The 25,837-nt window shown below is 45.4% G+C and overlaps 1 protein-coding gene and 1 pseudogene across 1 annotated transcript in view; both read left to right on the forward strand.

The window, feature by feature from the left end:
• The window catches only part of LOC149327355 (solute carrier family 13 member 2-like), a 102,231-nt gene that overhangs the window by 34,630 nt on the left and 41,764 nt on the right, over positions 1-25,837 (forward strand). Inside the window, exon 8 of the mRNA XM_089564853.1 lies at positions 11,895-12,014. Within this exon, the coding sequence (XP_089420979.1) occupies positions 11,895-12,014 (120 nt within the window). The remainder of the gene's footprint in view (positions 1-11,894; positions 12,015-25,837) is intronic.
• LOC149327357 (uncharacterized) lies at positions 645-3,821 on the forward strand (annotated as a pseudogene).

Below are 25,837 nucleotides of genomic sequence, written 5' to 3' on the forward strand. Positions count from 1 at the left end.
AGTCCATCTATGTGCACACAACTGGTAGTAATGCAGCATCGGCTTAAACTTTACTTATTCAACATATTTAGCTGTCAAAAAGCATGCTTCACACGATCCTCGAAGCGGTGTTGAAGAAAGGTATAGGCAAAATATTCTTGCGCGTAATTAACGTTGTAAGAACGCAAAAGGAACTGGCGAATCACAATGACTTCAGATACCGAATAATTTAAATGACGCACGATCGCAAGCTAATGGCAGAAGCTGAAACAGGCTTAGAGCGACCAGACTGTAGAAAACTTGAGAACAGCCGTAACCAACACAGAAGATATTCTACCTCTCTTCAAATGCTTGAAGTTCCCAAGTAGTTCATGGTATTGCATTCCAAGTAGTTACTGATTACGAAACAGTCACCGAAATACATCTGCGGTAGAGGCTATTTGCCGCGAGGAGCTACTGCCACTTGTTGCACTAACGCTTTCAGGCAACGTCGCGGTTGCACCAGCAATGCCTCGATGTCTTGAACGACGCCTTCCCATATGAGATGGTAACCCACCTACTTGTGCATTCCTCCACAGAAGCATAAAGCACATATGCTGCAGTTCTATGTCTTAAAAGAATACCAGCTAAGCCAAAATTTATCCCGACCCAGGGGGGAACGCTGCGTTCGCCGAAGAGTGCGGACGTGCCTCACATGCGCTCCGTGATTTTGGGGTCCTTTGACCCGGTTAATCCCATCGGACTACCGAAATTTTGGTCGGAATCGACGTCGGAAGTGAAGAGGACCACGAGGATACCAATTTCAAGCCGGTGGGTCTATTTTTTCGGATTTTATCGGCATTTGAAGTTCCCACGTGGTCGGCAAGGCGTTAAGTACGGGGCTCCGCGGCCTTCCCGGCTTCGGCCCGCGGTGAAGACGCATCGGAGCGATGTCCCGAACGAGAAATCCGAGCTACGACCAACCCGTGACCTTAGGACCGACAAGATTTTCGGCTGAATCCCAGGAAAACATGGAAGAAGACTTCCACGACACCATCGAAGTGGCCCACATGCAGCAAGACCGAGACGGCCTCGCTGCAGCAGGGATCCAAGCCCCGGGAAGCAGCACCTCACCGATCCAACGCTCACAAGTAAGCGGAATCGACAGAGAAAAAGAAGACGACTGGATAGTCGCCATGTCGAAGAAACAAAGGAAACGCCAAGATGGCGGCGGCAAGCAGCAAGTTTTGGCGGGAAACGGCCTAGATTGCGCGCCTTCTTCAGGGGCGACGAAGAACGCAGCTGGCGCGCCAGCTGCGGCGGAGAAGAAAGAGAGGGAGGGAGCGCCGAGGCGACGCCTGCCTCCGCTCCCCAGAGACGACTTTAAAATCGTCCTCCGGCCGAGAGGACTCGCAGTCAGAGACTTGCACCAACACCACGTGGCGCGGGCGGTAGTCGCGGCTACCGAGCGGGGATGTAAGGAAGAAGACCTGATCATCCGGCTGCGCAATGGATCAAACATCATAATTGTGAGCACCAGCAACGAAGAAGCGGCCAAGAAGATTATGCGCATCAAGCAGCTGAGCTTCGGAGGCAAGAACTACGCCGTAAACGCACACGTGGCGGCGCCGGAAGGCACGCTACGTGGGGTGATCCACGGAGTGGATCCGGAGACTTCGCCCGAGGAACTCAAGGCAAGCCTCAGAGTTCGCACGCAAGGCGTGAAGATCCTAACAGCCAGAATGCTCGGGAGATCCAGCACGGCCATCATCACCTTCGACGGCCCCACCCTCCCGAAGCAAGTTCTCTAACACAGCGGAGAATTTTGGTGCTACCCGTACCGGCCCACGAGGCAGGTATGCTACACCTGCGGCCAACAGGGGCACCGAATGGACGTCTGCCCGAATCCGGAGACTAGGGCCTGCAGACAGTGCGGACTCCAGAACCCGGCGGCAGACCACCAATGCACACCCAAATGCCTGCTGTGTGGCGGCGACCACGTGGCGGGCACGAGAGACTGCAAACAGCGACTCAAGTCGACGAGCGAGCTGCGGTGGGGCCCCCTGCAGCAACAACGCCGTAGCCGGGGCCGCAGCCGGGGAAGAAAACCAAGATGGTTCCGTGACGAGAGTCAGGAGTCGGGCCGGAGCAGCCGCGGGGGCAGCCGGAACCGGAGCCAGAGCCGGGGATCCGAAAGGGACGAGTCCTTCCCACCCTTGGGCGGCAACGGCAAGCAACAGCAGAAGCAGACGCAAGGGCAGCAACAGCAAAAGAAGATGAGCGGCGGCGTTAAGGTGAGCTGGGGAGACGGCCCTCCCAAATCACTCTTTGCTCCGCACTCGAACACAAACAACACACAAACCGCACGCGAGAAACAGCTAGCGGAGGAAAATAAGACACTTAAACGTGAACTTGAGCAGCTTAGGAAGCAGCTAAGCGAGGTAATCAGAGAACTACGTGAATCGAGGACAGGCTATGCACCGCCTAGGACTCAGACCCCACCGCCTAGGGCGATGGAGACGGGGCAACAACACCACGAGGGAGGGACCTCCAACGATGAGCTTAAAACCTTCATGATGAACATGCAGAGGCAGATGCAAGAGCAGATGCAGCAGTTAAAAAGCGAAATGCAGCAGGGACAACAAAAGTTTGCCCTGTTAGAACAGAATGTCAGGACGCACATCAAGAGCCAAAACACACAGAGAATAACCAATGATGCTAGAGACAGACTACTTAACGAACGCAGGTTCGGCACAGAAACCCCCAACGCAAATAATGGTAACCCATCATGGCAGAACGCCTCCAACAATTAGAGCTGTGGCAGTGGAACTGCAGGGGGTACAGGCAAAAACAAGGCCTCCTGCAGCAATTCATCTATGCCAGAGGAACCCCACCAGACGTAATTATGCTACAGGAAACAAACTGCACCCCTACGCTTAGGGGCTACACGTGTCAGGAAAATGGCCGTACGGCAACTCTCATTAGCAAACAAGTAGTAGCCATAGCACATAACGAAATAGAGGACACCCGGATCGAACACGTGATCACGGAGATAATCCCCAAAAAGAAAGCACGATCTAAAAGCACTTATATTATAAACCTATACAGCCCGCCCAGACAGAAAGATGGGGACTTTATTAGGCTCTTTACGGAGGCGAAAAAGTTAGCGGGGAACAACACCCTAGTAATAGCAGGTGATTTCAACGCCAAGAGCCCGAGGTGGGGCTACAATAAAGACGACAAGAATGGACGTGGCATTTGCGCTGCAGCAGACCAGGCAGAGTGCGAATTGCTAACCGACGAACATCACCCAACTAGACAGGGGAACAGCGTCAGTCCAGACACGTGCCCTGACTTAACCTTCGTAAGGAGCGCCAGACAAGCAGAATGGGAGAACCTGCTCGAGAACCTTGGAAGCGACCACCACATAATAAGAATCAGCACAACCGCAAACAATATCAAGCGGAAAATAGGCAAGGTCCGCCTAACGGACTGGGACGCCTTCAGAGCACACTGCAAGCAGATCAAGGGCGACATTGTATCTGCGGAGGAGTGGAGCCAGCAACTCAGACAGATCCAAGAACTCTATACTAAAGAGGTGGATAGAACCGAACAAACTCCGGAGGTGGACAAGCGGCTCCTCAAGCTATGGGAGGCGAGACGCGGGCTCACCAAGCATTGGAAAAGACAGAAGTTCAATAGGAAGCTAAAGATTAAAATAGCCGAAATAACTAAACAAGCGGAGGAGTATGCAATGCAGCTGGCTAGGCAAGGATGGCAGCAATTCAGCAACGCGCTGAACGGCACCCTCAGCACGGCCAGGACGTGGCAGATCCTCAGGTCCCTCATGGACCCGAGCAAGAACAAATCAGAAAGCGGCAAATCGATTCAGAGGCTGGTGCACCAGTACACGGGCACGGACGAACAGCTACTCGAGGAAGTCCGGGTCAAATGCTACGGCAGAGACCAGGTCGAAAGCTACCAAGAAGAGTACCAGGGCGAAGAGAATCCAACCATGGATCGGCCCATAACGAGAGAGGAAGTCGTCGAGGCGATCAGGTCGGCAACAAAAAACACAGCAGCGGGGGCGGACAGAATCAAGAACTCGCTCATAAGAAACCTCAGCGATGGAGCCATAGATCAGCTCACAGCCTACTTCAACAAGCTCTGGCAAGAAGGAACAGTGCCGGCCGAGTGGAAACACGCGGTAGTGGTAATGATCCCGAAGCCAGGCAAGAAACTCCAGGTCGAGAACCTCAGGCCGATCTCCCTCACGTCGTGCCTGGGCAAGATGTACGAGAAAGTAATCACAAAAAGGATCCAGTCGCACCTAGAGAAGAACCAACTGTACCCAGACAGCATGTACGGGTTCAGAGCCCACCTGTCTACGCAGGACGTACTACTCCAACTCAAGGAGGAAGTACTCGAGAAAATGCCGAGAAGTGGCGAAAACGTTGTCATGGCCCTCGACATAAAGGGAGCCTTCGACAACGTGAGCCACGCCGCCATCATGGAAGGCATCAACAACACCAACTGCGGGGGAAGAACCCACGACTACATCAGGGCCTTCCTGAGCGACAGAACAGCGACCGTGGGACTAGGCGAGCTGAGAAGCGACGTCTTCACCACGCCTTGCAAAGGAACACCCCAAGGCTCCGTGATATCGCCCGTCCTGTTCAATATGGCGATGATCGGGCTAGCAAGACGACTCAAGGAAATCCCGGGCATCCAACACGCGATATATGCCGACGACATCACGGTGTGGGTCACCCAAGGATCGTTAGGGGAGAAGCAAGACAGACTACAAGAAGCTGCGACCTGCGTAGAGACCTACGTCTGGGAGAGAGGCCTCAGATGTTCGACGGAGAAGTCGGAAATCATCAGGATCGGAAGAACTCCTACCAAAGCCTCGCTGGAAGTAGTTCTAGAGGGGCAACTGATCCAAGAACAGAACATGGTACGAATCCTAGGCATGTGGCTGCAGAGCAGCCGAAAATGCAGCCATACCATCAGCCTGTTGAGAAGAGCCGCGGAGCAGGTTGGCAGAATGATCAGTAGAGTCTCTCAGAGAAGGTACGGGATGAAAGAAGAAGATACCCTCAAACTCGTCAACAGCCTAATCGTTAGCAGAGTTATGTACTCCTTGCCCTACCACGCAACAACAAAGGCGGAGCGAGAGCAAGCCGACTGTATTCTCAGGAAGGCATACAAGATTGCTCTACACCTGCCCAGAAACGCATCAAACGAGAAGCTACTCCAACTCGGAATCAGCAATACCTTCGATGAGCTTGCCGAGGCTCAATTGGGGGCACAACTCATCAGACTCAGAGGCTCCTCTACGGGATGGGCGCTCCTGAGAAGGTTGGGTCGGAACACGTGCGGACTCATAGACAGATACGCGGACGTACCGGACGACCTTAGAAAGACCTTTAATGTAGGACCCCTGCCTAAAAACATGGATCCTAACCTACACGAGGACAGACGAAAAGCAAGGGCCGAGCAGATAGACAGGAGGCTAGGCCGATCAGAGAACACAGTCTATACGGACGCCTCCATGTACGTACATGCAGGGAAGCGCTTAGCCGCTACGGTGGTAGTTAATAGCACAGGAGACATGGCCACATGCGCCTCAGTGGAGGTCGTGGGCATAACGGAGGCCGAGGAAATTGCCGTCGCGCTGGCGGTAGCAGAAGGCTATAGGAAAGGCCGATCCCTAAACTTCTTAACAGACTCGAAAGACACGTGTAAAAACTATACGAAGGGCAGAATTAGCGGCATGGCCCTCAGGATAATCAGTGGGGCAGCAGCCTCTGCTGAGAAGACACCCATACAACACATAATCTGGGTCCCAGGCCACGCAGGCGTAGCGGGGAACGAAAGAGCAGACAGCCTAGCTCGAGGGCTTACATACCGAGCAGGCATGTCAGATGTTCTGGAGCTTCAGCTACTAGCATGCGAGGGGGGATACACAGAGACATTACAACTATACAGGGGGACTAGATTCAAGTACCCACCACCACACAAAGCCCTCACGAGGGAGGAAGCAGTCGGCTGGCGTAGGCTACAAACAAACTCCTTCCCCAACTTGTACATCTATAACAAGATGTCACCAACACAATAAAGAGCAAACTGCCCCTGGTGCGGCGACACACCCACACTATACCACATCACATGGGAGTGCGAACGAAATAAAGCATTCCACCAACACGAATTCCCGAGTGCGGAGCAATGGGAGAGCCGGCTCACCAGCAGCGAGCTCGCGGCCCAAAGGGCCTTAGTGCGGCACGCTACTGATGCAGCGCGACTCAGTGGAGCCCTGGACTAGGGGCCCAACCTTGCTGAAGAGAAGCCTCAAGTCGCCGGCGCCACGAAAGACGACGGAGGCTTCGAATCCGCGAATCTCTTAAAAGATCTAAATAAAAGTTTTCTACTACTACTATCCCGACCCAGCCGTGATGCCTGCTTTGTTTCTGAACTATACCTTCCTTTTATAAAAAGTTCACCAATTGCAAGCCATGCTTTCAGAAATGCCAGTAATGTGCTTTAAGAGGCACATGCTTTCAGATGGAATATCAGCCGTTGATGAGAGATCCAAGTGATCTATCTGAGAACAGTGACATCTACTTTCAATGCCGTTAATATTAGTGGCACAACGCCCTTAAGCTGAAGATGCCAGTGCAGTTAAGAGGAAAGAACAAAAATTTATATAATGGGTTTCTGCAAAGAGCACAGAGCCATTGGAAGGTACTAAGCCTCAAGAATATTTTGTGAAATCCGCAGAAATGCGCAGCGATGCATCTTGTTTATTTTTTTGCTTTCTTTAGGGGCCCTTGATCTGAAACGATCAATTGCGGCGTCTTAAAAATAGAGGCATTCAATGACATCTTCTTCGATGTTTTTAGTTCACTACAGGGGAACAATTTCTTTCCTCAAGGCACAAGAATCATGGGAGAAATTGGTAGTGATGCGTTTTGCATTTTCTTTCAGTTAAGAGGAACCATTCATTTCCTCAAGGCTGAAGAATATTGAGAGAAATCCACAGCCGTGCCTAATAGAAATTTTTTGTTGTTTAGATCAAGGAAACGATTAATTTTCTTACAATCTCGTAATATTGCGATAATCACTTAGCCAGACTTCATAAATTGTATTTGTTGAGTGCATGAAACGATTTATTTCCTCTAGACTCAAGGGTATTGGGAGGCAACGTTCTTGTATTTTTTTTTGTTCATGGAATACTCCATTTTCTTAAGGCTGATGAATAATCTTTTATTTAGTTCATGTGCCTTATTACGAAAGTTTTTGTTTCGTGATTAATTCCTTAACAATTTTATTACTGGCAGCTACTGCCTCCAGCATCAGATGTGACAACCGGCGAGCATTGTTGCTCAAGGGCTGTGGAATTAAAGGGGGGGGGGGGGGGGGGGGAGGGGTTATGACAATTGCAGACGCCAAAAAAAAACTGTGCGAAAAACAAATGCTTATCGGTGGCGGCCTCAAGTATACACTGATGAATAATGGAGCACCTGCGACATGTAAAACCAATTTTCCCAACTCTTTCATGGAGAATACACGGGAGGCGTTTCTGCAGAATTAGTCACAATGGTTCCATTTTGGCACTCTATAGATACGTTCGCTCCCCGGCTGCCAACATGATCCCTTATACGGAACTAGCGCGGGATCGGACACTCTTTCAGTTTTTTTTCACAAAGCCTCGCCATGCATAAACTAAATTTGCTCTTGATACAGGCCAGCAGCTTTTACAAAACTAAACGTTTTTTACTCTTCTACAATATTTTCACCAATTATTTTCTTTTATTGAACTTTAATGAAGATGTGGATTGATTTCATCAGAACGGGTAGATATAGGCGAATAGGAGCATTTTTTTTATGTGTGCATGGCAGTGTGATGCCAGTAGATAGAAAATTTCATAGCTTCCTTTTGGTGCGCCTTCCATACTGCGGCGGATAATGCTTCAAGTTCGTGGTTTCCAAGAATTTAAGAACTTAATTCCACCTAGCCCGTCATAACGCTTTCCAGAAAGTGCTGTATTTACTCGCTTAATAGACGCGCTTGGTTAGAGAAACGCCCTCCAACTTTCGCAGCCGTATCGTATATGGCATATGAAAAACTTTTCGCGCAAAAAACTACACCAATACTTCAGTAAATTGTAATTAACTTCTTCCTCGCATTTTGTGGTCTTAGAACTGGGTATGTGTCCTCTTTTGTGTGCTTTGTATATATGTATGTACTTTTTGTATGTGTACCCTCTTTAATCTTGTACTGTATAGCATTTTATTTATTTATTTATTTCAATACCCTAAAGGCCCAATGCGGGCATTACATAGGGGGGGATTCATCAAAGAAAACAACAGATATAAAACACGGAATACAAACGGCTGAAAACAGAAGTAAACAAGTTAAGAAGGCAGGTACAAGTTAATAAGAGGAACAAAAAAAAAAGCTAATATGAGGTATTTGAAAAAAATTCACATGTAGCAAACCGCGCAAAAAATCAAGAAAAATCCCGGCTTCGAAAGTTACTAAACACAGCATCTAACATTTTGCGGAACGTTACGGCCAGCACACACACACACTAGAGCAACCAAGAAAAAAAAAACAAGAAACAAAAAAAAGAACGCACATCAACATACGTTAGAATTTTCTAAATAGGACCAAAGAGCTGTTTGAAATGAGGATGTTTCAGCGATAGTCGCAATGCTAGAAGGAAGCGAATTCCACTCTTCGATAGACAAGACTAATGGTGAGTATTTGTATCGTTCTGTCCGAGCGAAAATAGGTTTAATCTTCTGCTTGTGATCTACACGAGCCGATGTGTGCGGTGCCGGGAGAAGATGAGAGCTTGAAAATGGTGTGTTGCTGTGGTAGATAGTATGGAAAAAGGATAAACGGCTGAATTTTCTGCGCATGACCAGAGGCGAGAGATGGAGCGATAGTTTCAGTGCTGTTACACTTTGATACCGAGAGTAACGGGAAAGGATGAAACGAGCAGCTTTGTTTTGAATAGATTCCAACATGTTGATGAGATAGACGTGATGAGGGTTCCAGATCACCGACGCGTATTCTATCGCAGGCCTGATCAGCATGTTGAATGCGTGTAGTTTTGTGTCCTGGTTGGCTTGGTGCAGTCGGCGTTTAAGAAGACCAAGTTTTTTTAAGGCTTTGTTAGTGATTTGTTCAATATGAGCGCTCCAGGATAAATTCCTGGAGCTGCTGTCGCTGCTCTGTAAACGTCTCCGTTACTCAGTCAAGGCCCAGTCGGTCCTTTTAGCCACGAGAACGTTCCAGTGTAGAAAGGAGAATGAACTGAATTAAATTAAAATTCGGCTTCCCTCCCGTAATGAAAGCAGACTTTTATTTTGGCGTGGGTTCTGCTGATAGTGATGGTGGCATTGTTTTAATTATTACATAATTTTTCACTCTAATTTTTACGTGAAAGTGCACTACGAGTGCATAAAAGAAAAATCAACCGAAATGGCTCGGCTGAACCATATTTAAAATATAGATCGCGAGTTCCATCCCGGCCGCGGCCGTCGCATTTCGATGGAGGCTAAATGCTAGAGGCTTGTGTACTGTGCGAGGTCAGTGCACGTTAAAGAACGGTGGTCGAAACTTCTGAAACCCTTCACTACGGTGTTCCTAATAAGCTGAGTCGCTTTGGGTTGTTAAACCCCGTAGAACCAAAATTGTAAAACTAAAAATAGTCAAAACAACTAACTAATATTATTAATAAACGAATATATTTAATTTGACAAAAACATTTTATGTGATCAATCATAACATTTTTTTTATGAAATCCTGACGCTATGGAATCCGAGCATCTCCTATAGCACTAATTAAAACTTACATGTACAATTGTGGACAGTGCGTAATTGCTAATGAATACTGTCTTCGCGATTAACAACAAACGGTGGAGTTTCGCATGGCTCTCTTCATTATCCCCTCCATTCATAACATAGAATAATCATTATCAATGCTACATATCTGATGAGTGTGTTCTTTATGGAGACGTGAGGTTCATATCTGTATCGGCAGAAAACGAAACAGAGTCGCATTGTAAATCAAACGGAGATTAAAAAGTGAATCAGAAGGGTAAATGATTAATGAACTTTCTGAAAATAATACTGAAGCAAACTATACAGTCGTTGCTTCAAAGTTCGCATGATTAACAAACAAAAACTTTTAACAAAAAAAAATTTTGGCACATACATTGTATTTTTGCTGTCATGGCTGCGCACATTCATGACGTGACCCTAAAGATACATAAGAAAATTTTCTTTCTTTGCAAGCTTATGCAGTTACTTCAATTTAGCTCAGAAGTGATGTTTTAACACACCTGTATGCCCTCGCACATCGCCTGGGCAGTCAAAGCACTTAGTTTAGCTATTTCCACTAAGCTTCATCAAGTTCAAATGGCTTAAAACATAGCACTGAGCGCAAATGTTTTTTTTTTCAAAACACAAAATTTATTCGGTTTTAAACAGAGTGGTAATTATTCAGCCCTTAACGTCATTCATTCATTACTATGTGTCGTCTCAACTTAGAAACTGATTCGTAGCATAGTAAGCTGTCCGTCGGTAACGCTCACAAATGGCACAAAGCATATAATTTCACCAACCATGATATCCGCCACACCCATTAAACAAATTACTAATCATTCTCATTTTGGCTTTTGCTTCAAACATGCGGAATAAATTACTATGAATTCTTTATTGAGATATGTCGTTTCGTTCATACAGACAGGCAATCACAACAATTGAACTCTAAGGAGAGAAACCAACATTATACCGAATTGTACGCATTGTCTTCTTAATGGTCTGAGTTCTGTAGGGGTTAGCTGCGCACACGAAGCAAGGATGGACAGAAAAGGGAACGAAACACAGCACTGTCTTAGTTCTTGTACTAACTTAAAATTGCTTTTTTAAACCATCGAATAACAATACAACTAGGATTTTGGTTTGGGCCAGTTGGTTCATTACCATCGGCAGATTAACCTAGCGCCAATGATGGAAGACACGAAATAAAACACATAATGAGCGGCCAACCAGCATTGTGTTTTCTTTGATGTCCTCGCTCCTTCTCGCTAGATTAAGCTGTTAATAAAAAATTGTCATTCTGAATGTCAGCAAACGCACTTTTGGCACAACAGAAAGAACGGCGCGTTACTTAAAGCGTTATTAATCAAATGTAGATCTTGGTGTAATTATATATCACGGAACCAAGAGCCCATAAGATTGCTCGTGGAGAATGCAAGAACCAATAGAAACCAGCCCTGGTCACGAAGGGTTCTATATGCCATGTTAAGGGCAGTTCCAACTTGCAGCTACTCGGCTTCGCTTTGATTGCTGTTGGTTATGCTACTGTGAAATGTAGTTCTGCTTTATTTGTACAGCGTTATGGGCTGCTCACGTATCAAACCAGAATATCTAGACAAACGCTCTTAGTCCATGCTTGTGCCACAACGTTCTGCATGACGCTGAGCATCAAAAATTACGGCATGGATTTTTAACCTTGGGTGCACTGTTCGCTACTGGCAGACGACAGATGGCACTAGTAGTTGGTGCTTTTCAGGACAGATGGGCATGTTACGTGTGTTGGTTTCAGATCAAAGAGGCTGGCTATGTTCGCGAGCGCGGAAGCATTTTGGATAGTGCCTCTTGTTCTATTTAGGAGAGTGCCGAGTCACATAAGATTTAGTATACATTTCGCCACCTCACCTGTAGGGTAATTGCTACCTCTCCAGATCTTTTTTTTTCTGAGCATTTTATACCGACAAACGAACGCACTGTCTAAATTTGCAGATATTTTTTATTAAAAAAAGCGCGTTCAATAGGCTATTAGATATGCTAATTTCACTCCATCTCACCGTTGTTCTGCACTTTCTTTTCCCACTTTCTTCGCTTCCGCGCACCTGCAGCAAGTACCGCCAGAAGCTGCGTCGCTGCCTCCTGATGGCGGTCATCTACGGCTCCACTCTGGCCTCGACGGCGCAGCTCCACTCGCCGGCGTACACCGACCTGCTGGCCTTCCTGGGAAGGTGAGGGGGCGCCCTGGATGGAGAGCTGTGAAATACAAGCTGTATTACATTACAGTGAAGCTTATTAAATGGCCGAAAAGTTGCCAGACTGGTAGACGCGCCCTCTAGCTGCATGTGTGTGAGATCTATGAAAAAAGTGGAATTCAGAAGAACTAGACGTGTGAGTATTTTGCGTACAAGTATGTGTATGAAATAGTGTGGAAGAGCGGAGACCTACGAACCCAACCCAAGTCCCACTGATAGCAGCACATGCCATAGAACTGCACTGGCGAATGGCTTAACCGCAGCGCCACTGCGCCACGAGTGGTATGAGCACTCCTAGAGATAAGTGAATCTAATGGAAAGAAGGACCAAAAAGAAAACAAACTCATTATCGCTATTCGTAGAACCGCCATCCTTGAACACCGGATCTGAACACCGAAACCAAAGTGAAGACCGAATTGCTAACGCACGTGATTCGCTTTCAAGAAGAAGAGCTCCAAATAGTGAAGGACTTAACGTCTGGCTCCGATTTGCAACTAAAGGTTCATTGCTTAGAACGTGAAAATTGTTAAGCCTTGTCTGTCTCGCGCTGTTCTTGAAAATGACATACCAACTTGCCCTAGCATCAGTCCTAAGCTTCATCATTTTTCCTAACAACGCAAATCGACTACAATTTTTTTCATAACGCTTTGCTTTAATGCTTCCGGAATATAAAGGGTGATTGTTTAACCATTACAGATTTTTATTTTTAAAATCTCGGTGGGATACATCTGTGCGGTCTGTTGAGTTGGATTGTACAGCCAGGTGGACAATATGTACTACCGCGATCAAAAGTTTGCAACAGCAAACGTTCGGGAGAAAAGTTTTTTGCGGCGCAGTCAAGAAATCGAGCCGCCTGAAATTCGTCAACATATGGGGTGTGCACGCCCTATCCGAGGGTGACCAGCTTTAGTGTGGGCCATTAAAAAAAATAAAAATAATAGTGCCCTGCCCGCACCGCTTACAGCACAACGGGCTATCCGAGGGTGACAGTACGAGGCGACTAAATTGAGAGGTAGAGGTCCAATAAACTTCTTTTTGATTGTGACAGTACCTGATATAAATCAATAATTGGACGCCTAATTCACTTAAATAACTAAACTTTCTTTTTTTCATTTTAGGGGGAAAGGTTATATGCATAGTTGATGGCTCTCAAGATCAAAGGTCAGCCCTGTTTGTTTTAAAATTTTGTCAATCGGCGATATGGCTCGGAATATCGAGTGTCAAAACTACGCAATTGAAAGCTGGTCGAGTTTGCTTTCCCGCTTAGCACAGTAACGAAATGGCGTGTATCGTGATTCTTATGATTCAAATAAAGGCGCAGTTGGTTATAATTGATGACGTAGAAATTAATTAATTTCAGCGATCATATTAGGTGCAGCGACTCCATTTTATAGTTAGGCAATGCGGGAAAGTCGGCTCAACAAGCGTTCAAATCCATATTTGAACGATCGATATTTTAAACCACATTGCCGATTAAGAAATGTTACAAACAGGGCTCACATTCGATGCTTTAGGCCATCAATGAAGCAATATAAGCTGGCCTCCTAAAATGAAAAAGAAAACACTGACCAATTTTCTAAAAAGCTCTCCCTTAAAATTTTGAAATTTTCTAAAGCCTAATAAAGGACGTAAGAACCCTAATTCCCTAGAACAAGATATAAATTATGCTAATTCTATGAATAATTACTTCAAATCCGTTTTTACTGTTGATGATGGTGTTATCCCCCCTTTAAGTACTGTATATAGAACACCTTTGACACCGACAAGTATAAGCGAAAGAGGTGTGTTAAATCTTTTACTTAACTTAGACACAAAAAAAGCGCCTGGTCCTGACAACATACCTAACATATTCCTCAAACGATATGCCGAATGGATCGCTAAGTACTTATACTTACTATTTAACAAATCATTATCGACTTGCACTCTACCGAAAGAATGGAAAATCGCCAAGGTTATCCCTGTTCACAAATCTGGAAACAAGAACGAACCCTCTAACTTCAGACCCATATCATTAACCTGCACAATATGTAAACTTCTTGAGCACATCATTACTAAGCATATAACCACATTCCTTGAACAAGAACGCATTATATCCCCCTTCCAGCATGGTTTTAGAAGTGGCTTATCAACAGTGACTCAGCTCCTGGAACTAGTACATGATCTGTCTTTGAGCATTGACAACCAAAAACAGGTAGATATGATTTTTTTCGACTTTTCGAAAGCATTCGACCGCGTTTCACACAAAAAATTAATCAAAAAATTGGAATGCACACTTGGTAACAGCCCCATTGTTAACTGGATTGGGGACTACCTCTCTGGTCGCTCCCAATACGTTGTGATTAACCACCAGCCTTCCTCATTAGAACGTGTAACATCAGGAGTACCTCAGGGTTGCGTCTTAGCTCCAGTTTTATTCTTAATCTTTATCAACGATCTGCCCTCATATGTCAATGTTAATATTAAACTCTTTGCTGATGACTGTATAATTTACCGCGAAATTAACACACCAGATGACCACATGGCCCTAAACCTCGCTGCAGAAGCCGTATCTGGGTGGTGTAAAGACTGTCAGATGGCCCTTAACATTAACAAGTCCGCTCTCCTCACAATAACCAGAAAAAAACATCAGTCGTCCTACACTTACGTTGTCAACAACGCCCCCCTCACTCGAGTTAACAGCTATAAATACCTCGGTATAATAATATCCCATGATCTCAGATGGGATTCACATATCACCTATGTCACATCAGCCGCCGTTAAAAAGACTCCTGTTCCTCAAAAGGCATCTTCAACAAGCTCCTCCTCCAACAAAACTAATTGCATACAACGCTTTCGTACGATCGGTACTCGAATATGCGAACGTTGCATGGTTTCCGCATACTAAATATCTCATGGGAAAATTAGAAGCAATCCAAAGAAAGGCAGTAAGATTTATGTTTAATAAATACAGGCCTACTGACTCACCCACCGAACTACTCAAGACAGCCGGCATTCTCACTCTGGAAAATAGAGCTAAACTTGCACGACTAAAAATACTTTACCAGTTACTCCATAATCAGCTTAACCTTGATAAAACTAGGTACATTAAGGCCCCAGAGACAAGACCTACACGTCACAGACACTCAGAAACATTAAAAGAGCACACATTTCGTACGGACTGCCTGAAATACTCCTTTTTTCCACTCACAATAAGAGAATGGAACACCCTTGACCACTCTATTACACGCAGCACATCACTAGATATCTTCACTCAGTCAGTAGAAAATTATCTTCACTCGTAAACACACTTGAATTCTGAACCTTTGTTGACAACTTCCTTTTTATTGCCTTGCTATTTTTCTTACCAGTGCTTGTTCGTTTCTAATGTCATATATATCCCATGTATTGATTATGTTATCTTGTCTTGAACTAACTGTACAATCCGACGATTCTATTGCTGTACCCGTGACTTTTATGTATTGAACTTTAATTAAGTGCGACACTGTAGTCGTTTATATTGCCCTTCAATCCTTCTTCTTGTTCACTCTTTGTGTCCATTATTCATGACATTGTTGTAGTTTTTACTTTGATGTGCCTTGTTCCAGCGCCCTTCCTGTTAAAATCCCCAGTGGATTGACAGTATCTTTAAATAAATAATTTATTTATTTATTTATTTATTTATTTATTTATTCATACTGTCAGCTGCTGCCAAGACAGGAGTTGAGATCCTTGAAATAAACAAGAACTAGATGCAGTACATCAGCAGATCACCGCCTTAGGAGAAATACAAAACAATACAACAATACAAATTTATAGGAAAGACAAAATGACATGTGATATGGGTCAAAAACATACCAGTCAAACCAGTCACAAATACTTCATGAGGGCGTTTTCAAAAGCCTTTAAATCCGAACATTGAATCACTTCTTTTGGTAATTTGTTCCATTCGTCAATAGTGCGAACCAGAAAAGAGTATTTGAAGGAATCTGTTCTAAAATCCAGAGGTGTGATATGTTTGGAGTGTTTTGTTCTGCTGCCAGAAGCATTCAGTGGTTTGATGTATCGGTCTAGATTGACCTTACAGCTACCTGTCAGCACATGAAAAAAGAATATCAGTCTGTTAAGCTGCATTTTCTGCTTCACAGTTGTCAGCCCGGCCGCGTGTTCGCCAAATGCAGCCGGTACAGCCAGCGATGACAGCGCCGCCCACCGGCAGGTAGCAGCCACATTAAGGCTGGTTATAAATATTCATTCAGAACGACAGCTTGACATCAATTTTCGTCTCCTGGACGGCGATAACATCACGGTGCCTGCTGCAGAAAAGTCGGCGGAGTTGCACCTGCCTCTGGCGAGACCTAAGGCCACGTACAAAGTGAGGAGGATACTGAGGTGGCCCTGCAGCCCTTTTTATCAGAATATAATGTTCTCGTAACGCATGCTGTGGGCTTGTCGGCGGGTTGCTGGTTGTTTCTGCGCAAGACACTCCCCTGTTCGGGCTTGACCTATAATGTCGATAATGAGGGCCGGTTGATATGCTGCGATTTTCTTCTCTATGGAAAGCCATGGCGACTAATGAATGTCTATGCATTTAATACTGTGCCACAGCGCATTACTCTTTTTGAATGCATTGCCAGCTTACTGGACTGTGACCGGCACGTTGTGCTAATGGGTGACTTTAATTGTGTGTGCGACCCAGCTGATCGTGCCGGTCCTGATACACCCAGCGATAAGAGCGGTGAATTTTTGTCTGTTGTTACGGAAGATGCAGGGCTCATTGATACCGGAAGTTCATGTCCTGGTTTCCGCTTATTCACACGCATTCAGGGCCATTCTCACGCTCGCCTAGATCGAATTTATGCATCTTTTTCACTTGTCTCCAGAGGATTGGTCTGTGAGACTGTACCAGTTTCGTTCTCTGATCACTGCATGGTGGTTGCTCGCCTCGGAGGCAGTGTTTGTTCAAAATTTAGGCCGAAATGGGCGCTTTGGAAGCTGAACTCTTCAGTAATTAATGATGAAGAGTTTGTCATTCGTGTCCGCTCGCAACTGGAATCCTGTCTCTCGAGCAAGATGCCGTTGTTCGCCGCTTGGGAAATGTTTAAGCAAGACGTGCGTGCTACAGCTATAGAAATTGGTTCCGTGCGGTCCTTTCACAGGAAACATCAGGAGCAGACACTCAGGAAAAATTTGTACAATCTGTATGAAATGGAATGCGAAGCACCTGGTTTATATACGGATGAATTAGCTAGTATCAAAAATGAGTTACAACGATTTGATGCAGAACGTTACCGGGGTGCCCGTGTTCGATCTCGTACCAAGCGTGATCTGCAATGTGAGCACCCGACACGACAGGCTTTGCTTGATGAGCGCCGTCATGCGACTGCGAAGTTTATTTCGGGGATGATGTCCAATGGCAGACTAGTGTCCAGTACAAATGAGGTGATGACCGTATTTGTAGATTATTACACAGACTTGTTTAGTGCTTCACCTGATGTGCATAATTCGGAAATTTTGGCGTATTTCAGCACCTTAGTGAGCCCTTTATCAGAAGATGATTGTTGTGTTATTAGCGGCTCTTTCACGCAGGAAGAGGTGGAACATGCAATTGATCAGTTACCTGTCTCAAAAACGCCTGGTCCTGACGGCATTTCAAGCGAATTTTACAAGGCTTTTAAATCTATTCTCACTCCTGTCCTGCTGCGGGTCTTCACAGTGGGGCTGGATATAGGAGCCCTTCCTCAGTCTTTTACAAAAAGCCACACAGTCCTAATTCCGAAAACTACTGATGAAGGAAAACTGCGCTCCGTAGAAGGTTATCGGCCCATTACATTGTCAAATGTGGATTACAAAATTTTTGCTAAAGTCTTGTCAAATCGCCTGCAATTTGCAATGTCGGTACTCATTGGATCTCACCAGACTTGCGGTTTGAGAGGCCGCTCCATTCAAAGTAATGTGCACATTGCGCGGACAATACTTGAATATTCCTCCAGCTGTCATGAGCAGCTTGCCCTCCTTCAGATTGACCTTGCGAAAGCATTTGACCGCGTACGCCATTCATTTCTGTTTTCACTTCTAGAGCGAGCAAACGTGGGTTCTACTGTACTTAAAGGGGTGCAACTTTGCTACAGCAACTGTTCAACACGATTGATCATTAATGGCCAGCTCTCGAACCCTGTGCCAATCCGCTCTTCTGTGAAGCAAGGCTGTCCGATGTCTCCTCTGCTTTTTGCTCTTTACCTGGAACCGCTTTGTTTGAGTGTTTTGCGTAACAGTAATATCCATGGGTTCCCTATTTTGGGTAATCAAGTCAAATTGCTGGCATATGCTGACGACCTTGCATTTTTCTGCATTGACAAGCCCAGCATTGATAATGTGTTGTCCACAATAGATCAATTCGGCATCGTTTCTGGTGCTCAAATGAATCGCTCCAAAAGTTCTGGCCTATGGTTTGGTTCATGGGGCACAACTCCACCTCTGTACGCTGGCATAGAATGGTCTTGTGTGCCTCCTAAATATCTTGGCGTTCCACTTCATGCCTACAAATCCAGTGCCCATTACTGGAGAGAGCGAGTTCCGGCTGTTGAGCGTTATGCTCAGACGTTTGTACCGCATCGCCTCTCAATTTTTGGTCGAGCCCAGGCTTGCAACACCTTTCTGGCAACAAGAATTTATTACGTACTCCAGGTCCTTCACTGCGCCAGACATTACATACAGCGTTTCCATCGTATATTTGCGACGTTTATTTGGTCCTCCAAATTTGAGCCCATGCGGCGTGATAACCTTTTCAGGCCTGTTTGTGCAGGAGGCCTGGGCCTAGAGCACCTGTATGTGAGACAGTTGGTTGCCCGTTTCTTCTTTTTTCGTGCTTGTTCCCTTCCGATTATTAGAGCATTCTTGCAGGTTAACTTCATGACTCTACTTCCGAACTTAGTAGTTTCTTCCAATTTTACTGAACGACCCCGTTTACTAGGCTTTATGCAGGAAGTTTATGCCTCCGTGCGTTTTTTGACAGTTCGGTTTTCAAATGAGTACTTATATTCTGTTTCGCGCAAAAATCTGTACAGGGATTTGATATCCATGCTCTTCCCGCCCCCACTGTATCGTTCCGTCTACGTTGGACTCATGGGTCATGATGTTTTAAAGCGAGTGCGTAAAATGCCAATTTCTCCTAGCACCAAAACATTTTTCTATAAATTACACACTGAAACTCTACCTGTCAAGACGTGGTTAGATAGGAAAAACATTTTTGTGTCTTCTGTAAACTGTCGCTTGTGCAATGTGCCTGAAACAATTGAACATTGTTTTATAGACTGCAAAGACGCGATTTTGTTTTGGGATGTGTTGCAAAGGACGCTACAGAAAGATTTCCTCCTAAATTCCTACAGTGTGCGCTACCTTGTTGTTTCCCAACCTGACTCGAATCCTTATGATATGATTCTTCTGATTGGCCTTCATAGTCTTTGGAAAACGCGCATGCAAGATCGTAACGTTGAACCTGTTGTTTCGCCCAGAATTCACTTTAGCCGAATGTTGCTGCAGGTAACGGACATTTACAAAAAATCGGACTTTGTACCGGATTGGTTTCCTCTCCTGATGCGCTGTATAGCTTTACCGGCCTTTTAGTTATAATATGTTACTATTATGTTTTTGCCACGTAGCGCCTACCTAGGTGCTCTGTAAATAGTTGTTTTTGTGTGCGTATATACACACACACATATGTATATACAGGGTGTCCCAGCTAAATGTAACCAAGCTTTTAAAAAACACGGGGTGTCCTAGCCGTGTGAAACCAAATGAGGGTTGTTTAGAGTCGCGTGACCTAGTCTGCAGTATTTTTTTCGTTCTTCAAGGTTGACTAATTAGTCAAGCTTAATTAACTAACTTTTTAATTATTGACTTGAGGAACAAAGTGTCAATCGAAAAGTTGTAGATCGCTTTGAGAAACAGCTTACTGAGACATTTGCAGCAAAGTAATACTTACGTATAGTAGTTTTTTTACCGGCCTTTAACCATAACCCGCACAATAAGAAAAAGCTTCCACATGACAACTGTGCCACTTCAACGTCCCAAGACGCGCCTTAAAGAATAAAATCCATTTTTTCTGAAGTCCTCTCCTCGATGAGACTTTGGGTGCACATCGGGGCAGAGAAGTGAGCGAGCAGCTGGTCACGTGACAACTTTCTTCTAAGGCCAATAAATGAAGCTACGTAAATCGTAACTTGACGGAAATAGCACTACTAGCGGTTTTTTGAGGTGATCTAAAACTTTTGCATTGACACTTTCTTCCTGAAGTGAATAATTAAAAAGTTAGCTAATTAAACTTAACTAATTAATTAACTTTGAAGAGCGAAAAAAATACTCAAGACTAGGCCACGCGACTATGAACAACTCTGAGTTGGTTTTACTGGACTAGGACACTTCGCATTTTTTAAAAGTTTGGTTACATTTAGCTGGGACACCCTGTATATGCTTTGTATACAAAACCATGTAAATAAATACCATGAAAGAAAAAAAAAAAAAAAAAAAAAAAACGACAGCTTGACATCGCTGCTATGGCGCAGTGGATTAGAGGCTCGTTTTGCGTATGGAAGGTCGGCCGTTCGACTCCGCTCTCTGCACTGTAGTTTTATTGTTTTTTTTAAATTTCATTTTTTTCAATTACTTCCCTTTTAGGTCGCAAATCGTGATGCTTAGTGGCATATAACGCCGTTTAAGAGGATTTATTATCCCTTTTAGGTAAGGCGCAGTGACAATCTTCAGTCACCGTGATCAATTCACCGTGGTTTCAAGCCTTGTGCTGTACAGGCTGCAGTTGGCGAATACGCAGCCCGGCCCTGTTTCTAAGTTCAGATACTGATTGAGTTCTAGAGTACGAGTTAAAAATAAATCTTAGAGCTTTGTTTTGTACCCGTTCACATTTCAATATGTTTTGTTTAGTATACGGCTCCCAAACATGACTAGCGTAAGTCAGCACTGGAAGCACAGCCATCTTGTAAGCAAGTAGTTTCACCTCTACAGTGGCATCATGAAGTTTTCTTCGTAATAACCAGAGCTTCCGCGTGGCCTTATTGCAAACATTGTCAATGTGCGTTGTCCAGTTTAGGTCATGTTTAAGGTGAACTCCTAAGTATTTGACATCGGTTACTTGAGTTAATGCTGTACCATTGATACTGTAAGTGAAGGTTAAAGGGTCTCTTTTGCGTGTCATGCACATAAAAGATGTTTTCGTTGCATTCAGTTCCATTTGCCACTCGTCACACCAGGAACTAATTTTCTCCAAATGGTTGCTAAGTTCTTGCTGGTCAGAAGAGGAATATATTTTTGAATGCACAATGGTATCATCTGCATAATGTTTCATCACAACTTGTGGGGAAAAACCTGTGCTCATGTCACTGATATATATTGAAAACAGTAAAGGCCCTATTACCGATCCTTGCGGCACACCTGATCGAACTGATTTTTTAGAACTATGAGTAGAGTTTAATGAAACAAATTGCTCCCTTTGTGATAGATATGCCTCTATCCATTTCACTAGCTGATTGTTGCCGAGGGTAAAGGACAGTTTTATAAGCAGCTTTCTATGCGATATTCTATCGAAAGCTTTCCGGAAGTCAATAAAAACTATATCGATTTGCCCCTTTCCATCAATAAATTCACCAATCTCATGTACAAGCTCAGTCAGAATTGTGGATGTTGAGTACCCTCGTCGAAAACCGTGCTGATTGATCCCCAGAATGCCGTTTTCCTCCACATATTTCATCAAGTGGTTGGTCAAAATATGCTCCAGCGTTTTGCAACATGTACTGGTCAGGGAAATTGGTCGGTAATTCATGACATCATCGTTGGGACCTTGTTTATGAATTGGTATTACCTTAGCCAGTTTCCAGTCATTAGGTACTTGACCAGATTCAAGGGATTTCTGGAAAACATCTGCGAGGTAAAATGAACACCACTCTGCATACCGCTTTAAATAAGCATTAGGAATTTCATCAGGACCTGGGGATTTTTTTTCGTCCAGTTTGAGAAGTAGATTGAAAATGCCGGTATGACTTACTTTAAGCTCAGGTAAAGGTTGTTTATCAAGAGATTCCGTTTGGGGCGTAGTACCGTCATCCAAAGTAAAAACTGATTCAAAGTATTCATTTACGAGGCATGCCATTTCAGTCCTATCAGTGATAGTTCTATCTTTGCTTGTCAAAAATTCAATGCCAGATTTTGGCTTTGAAACAAATCTCCAAAATTTTCCAGGAGCCGTTTTGATAAAACTAGTTAGTGTTTGACTCATATAAAGGTGCTTTGCTTGGATAATTTCCATTTTCAACTCCTGAGAGAGTACATTAATACACTCGCGAGTTGTTTTAGAGGTGGATTTTTTAGTCCTGAGACGTTTCAAAAGGCGCTTTTTATGAATAATCGTTCGTGTAATCCATGGGTTTCTTTTGTTGACTTTTTTAGTGCGCATGGGAACAAATCGCTTTATCGAGTCAAACACCACTGTTTTAAACCTCTCCCACGCATCGTTTACAGACGTAAGTTCTAGAGATATATAACGAGTGAAGTCATCATACCCTAGTTCCAGGCTATCTAATATTGCGACATCATCAGCTTTATAGAAGTCCGGGATGGTCAAGGTTCTATTGTTTTTAACGGTGCAGTATTTAGTGGATATGTGAGTAATCACCATCTTGTGATCAGAGATCCCTTCTAAGACTTCATACCAATAATTTAGCTGTGAAACAGACTTATTTAAAAAGACAAGGTCAAGTAGCGACTCTCCCAATTCGTGGGTTCGCGTGGGTGTGCTCACAATTTGCGTTAAATCTAGGGAGAAGGCAATATCTAGAAGAGCGCGAGAAGTTGCCTGTTCATTCTGACCTTCTTTAAGGTTTGTCCAGTCAATAAGTGGTAGATTAAAATCCCCAGCCATTATCATCTTGCATTTACTGTGACCAAACTTGTCAGCTAAGAAGTCATTGAGTAAAATCATGTATTCTTCGGTGGTTCCTGGAGTACGGTATACTGCGACAACTACAATTAACAAACCACCAATTTCCATGGAACACACGACACACTCCAAATCAGGCGGGGAAGCAATTTCTGTAGAAACAATTGAAGTTTTATATATAATAGCAACTCCTCCTCCTCGAGATCCACGGTCTTTGCGATACGCTGCATAATTCGGAGGAAGAAATTCCGTACTGTCAATGGAATCATTTAACCAAGTTTCAGTGACAATCACGATATCCGGTTCATGTTCTAAGAGGATAGCTTCGAAATGTGATGTTTTGTTACAAATACTCCTTGCATTTAGGTTCAAAATTATGAGCTCATCAGGAAGAGTTCTCGCTGTCCTGTGAGCTGCTTTTACTCCGGCGGTTACGAGCATCCCTGTAAGCCTTTCGCGTTTTCGCGTCATCATCCCAGTAATAAGCCTTGCCATCCACATAGAGCTTATCGTGAGCAAGCCGCACCTTCTTTCCACTCAACTTCTCGCTTTTTGCGCTTTCCCAAAGACACTTTCTGCGGTGCGAAACTTGCTTTGAAAAATCTTCGCTGATCGAAACCCCAGTGTTCTTCAGCTTGGAACAGTTGCGCATAATTTCCTGTTTTTCGTTGAAATCAAAAAGGCGGATGATAACTGGTCGCGAATTACCCTGCTTTCCTCCGAGTCGGTGTATTCGGTCTAAACTTTTAGGAGAAACAGCAATCACAGAAAACACTTTTTCATTCACTGCTTTTACCAGATCCTCCCGCGTTTCGTTGTCTTGTTCTGGTAGGCCATAAACGATAAGGTTATTGCGGCGTTGGCGGTTTTCCATGTCGTCAACTTTCTTTGATAAGTCAGCGACTGCTTCCCTTAGGCCAGCCACCGTCTCGTGTGTGACATTGAACTTAGAAAAGGAAGATTCTAGTTTAGCTAAGCGGTCCTCAAAGTTTTTTATGGCGATACTGTTTTCTTTCACTTCTTTTTGAACTGCTCTCTGATCACGTTTAATGTCGCCTAGCGTCTTCGTGTGTTCCTTCAGCGTTTGCAAAATCTGTTCAAGTTTTTCATCTGTGGTCGAGCCTGGGCCCGGATTCATTTCAACATCCCCACTTGTGATAAGTTTAAGACATGCAGACCAACAATCACACACAAGCGATGCTAATGTGCGGGGGCACGGCACGACAACTAAAGACAAGTAATTACTTCTAATTGACGAAGTGTCCCATCTTACCTGCAGACAGGCAAATACGAGCACGTTGGACACCATGCTTGTGTGCGTGCCGTGCCCCCAACTGAAGCTGTGAGGGTCCGAGAGTCCGCTTTTGTAGGGAACAGCCAGTGCCGTGGTCGACGGTGATTGGTGGCAGTCAGCAAAGAAGGGTCCCAGGATGAGCGCGTCGATCAGCTGCATCGGCGACAGTTGTAGATAAGCGGGGAGCAGCGGTGAGCACTCTGGCTTGTCAAACGTCGTGGTAGCACTCGAATTTCCAGCGGTGGCGAGAAGCGGAACCTGCAGACAGGCAAATACGAGCACGTTGGACACCATGCCTGTGTGCGTGCCGTGCCCCCAACTGAAGCTGTGAGGGTCCGAGAGTCCGCTTTTGTAGGGAACAGCCAGTGCCGTGGTCGACGGTGATTGGTGGCAGTCAGCAAAGAAGGGTCCCAGGATGAGCGCGTCGATCAGCTGCATCGGCAACAGTTGTAGATAAGCGGGGAGCAGCGGTGAGCACTCTGGCTTGTCAAACGTCGTGGTAGCACTCGAATTTCCAGCGGTGGCGAGAAGCGGAACCTGCAGACAGGCAAATACGAGCACGTTGGACACCATGCTTGTGTGCGTGCCGTGCCCCCAACTAATAAGTTCATATACATCTTATATTTGGTCCATGTGCGGTACATATTGTCCGCCTGGTGTTAAATTAAACTCAAACCAGAACCGACGCATCTCTCACAGTTTTACAAATTAAATCCTACCCAGGCTACATTAAACCACCCTATGTACAGCATTTGTGCAGCGAAAATCTTCCAACTGCTCGTTTTTCCTGCAAAACTTCTACAGGCGCAGTGCTTCGTAAAGAAGAAGGAACCGAGAATTTCTTATTCGTTGTTCTGCTGAGTACCACTAGTGATGAACTGCAGGCAGTTAAGTGCATAGCCGGGCGCTAAAATCGAGGATACTACAAGGTGCTCCGGTTCTTACTGCTCTTGCGAGGCCTGTCGGCATTTTCGTGAAGCAGCCTGTGGGAATCCTGGCTTTCTGCCGTCGCCTTTGCGCGGCTAGCCGGCCTCCCGCGTTGTTTCTCCTCTTTCCCTTGCTCCCGCCTCAGGCGGTGGAGAGGCGGCTGGGTGACTAATCACTGTCATTTAGCCACAGCTCCGCCCCGGCTCCCCAAGGGCCTTTGCCATTGGCGCCTTTTGGCGGGAATTCGGGACCCCGCTTTGGGCGGCCGCGCGCCGCGCGACCGTCCGAGCGGGGCCCAGAGAGAGAGAGATCCCTCCGAGACAGCGTAAGGTGCGTACGTTACTGTTTGTCCGTGCCGGCCCTTGGCCGCTCGGACCAGTGCTTACTCGAGCTCGCCCGCACGTGTCCTCTGACCTGCAGCGGCTCGAGCCTGTCCAGCGGGGTCCAGCGACCTCCGACAGGCGTACCTTGTGTTGATTGCCCACTCTCTCTCGCAACCGGCCCAACGGTCGACACGAGAGAGAGATCACAGCACTGCCGCGGGGACATTCTCCTGCAGCGGCGTGTTAGCGGCGCGCATTGCTCTAGTCGCTTCGTGCGCGCAGCGGAGCCTTGCTCCTCGCGCGCCCCCGGGACGGGTGACTATTGAGTGTT

This window comes from Amblyomma mixtum, chromosome 10 (assembly GCF_055824585.1).
Source record: "Amblyomma mixtum isolate Tamu chromosome 10, ASM5582458v1, whole genome shotgun sequence".
Taxonomy (NCBI): domain Eukaryota; kingdom Metazoa; phylum Arthropoda; class Arachnida; order Ixodida; family Ixodidae; genus Amblyomma; species Amblyomma mixtum.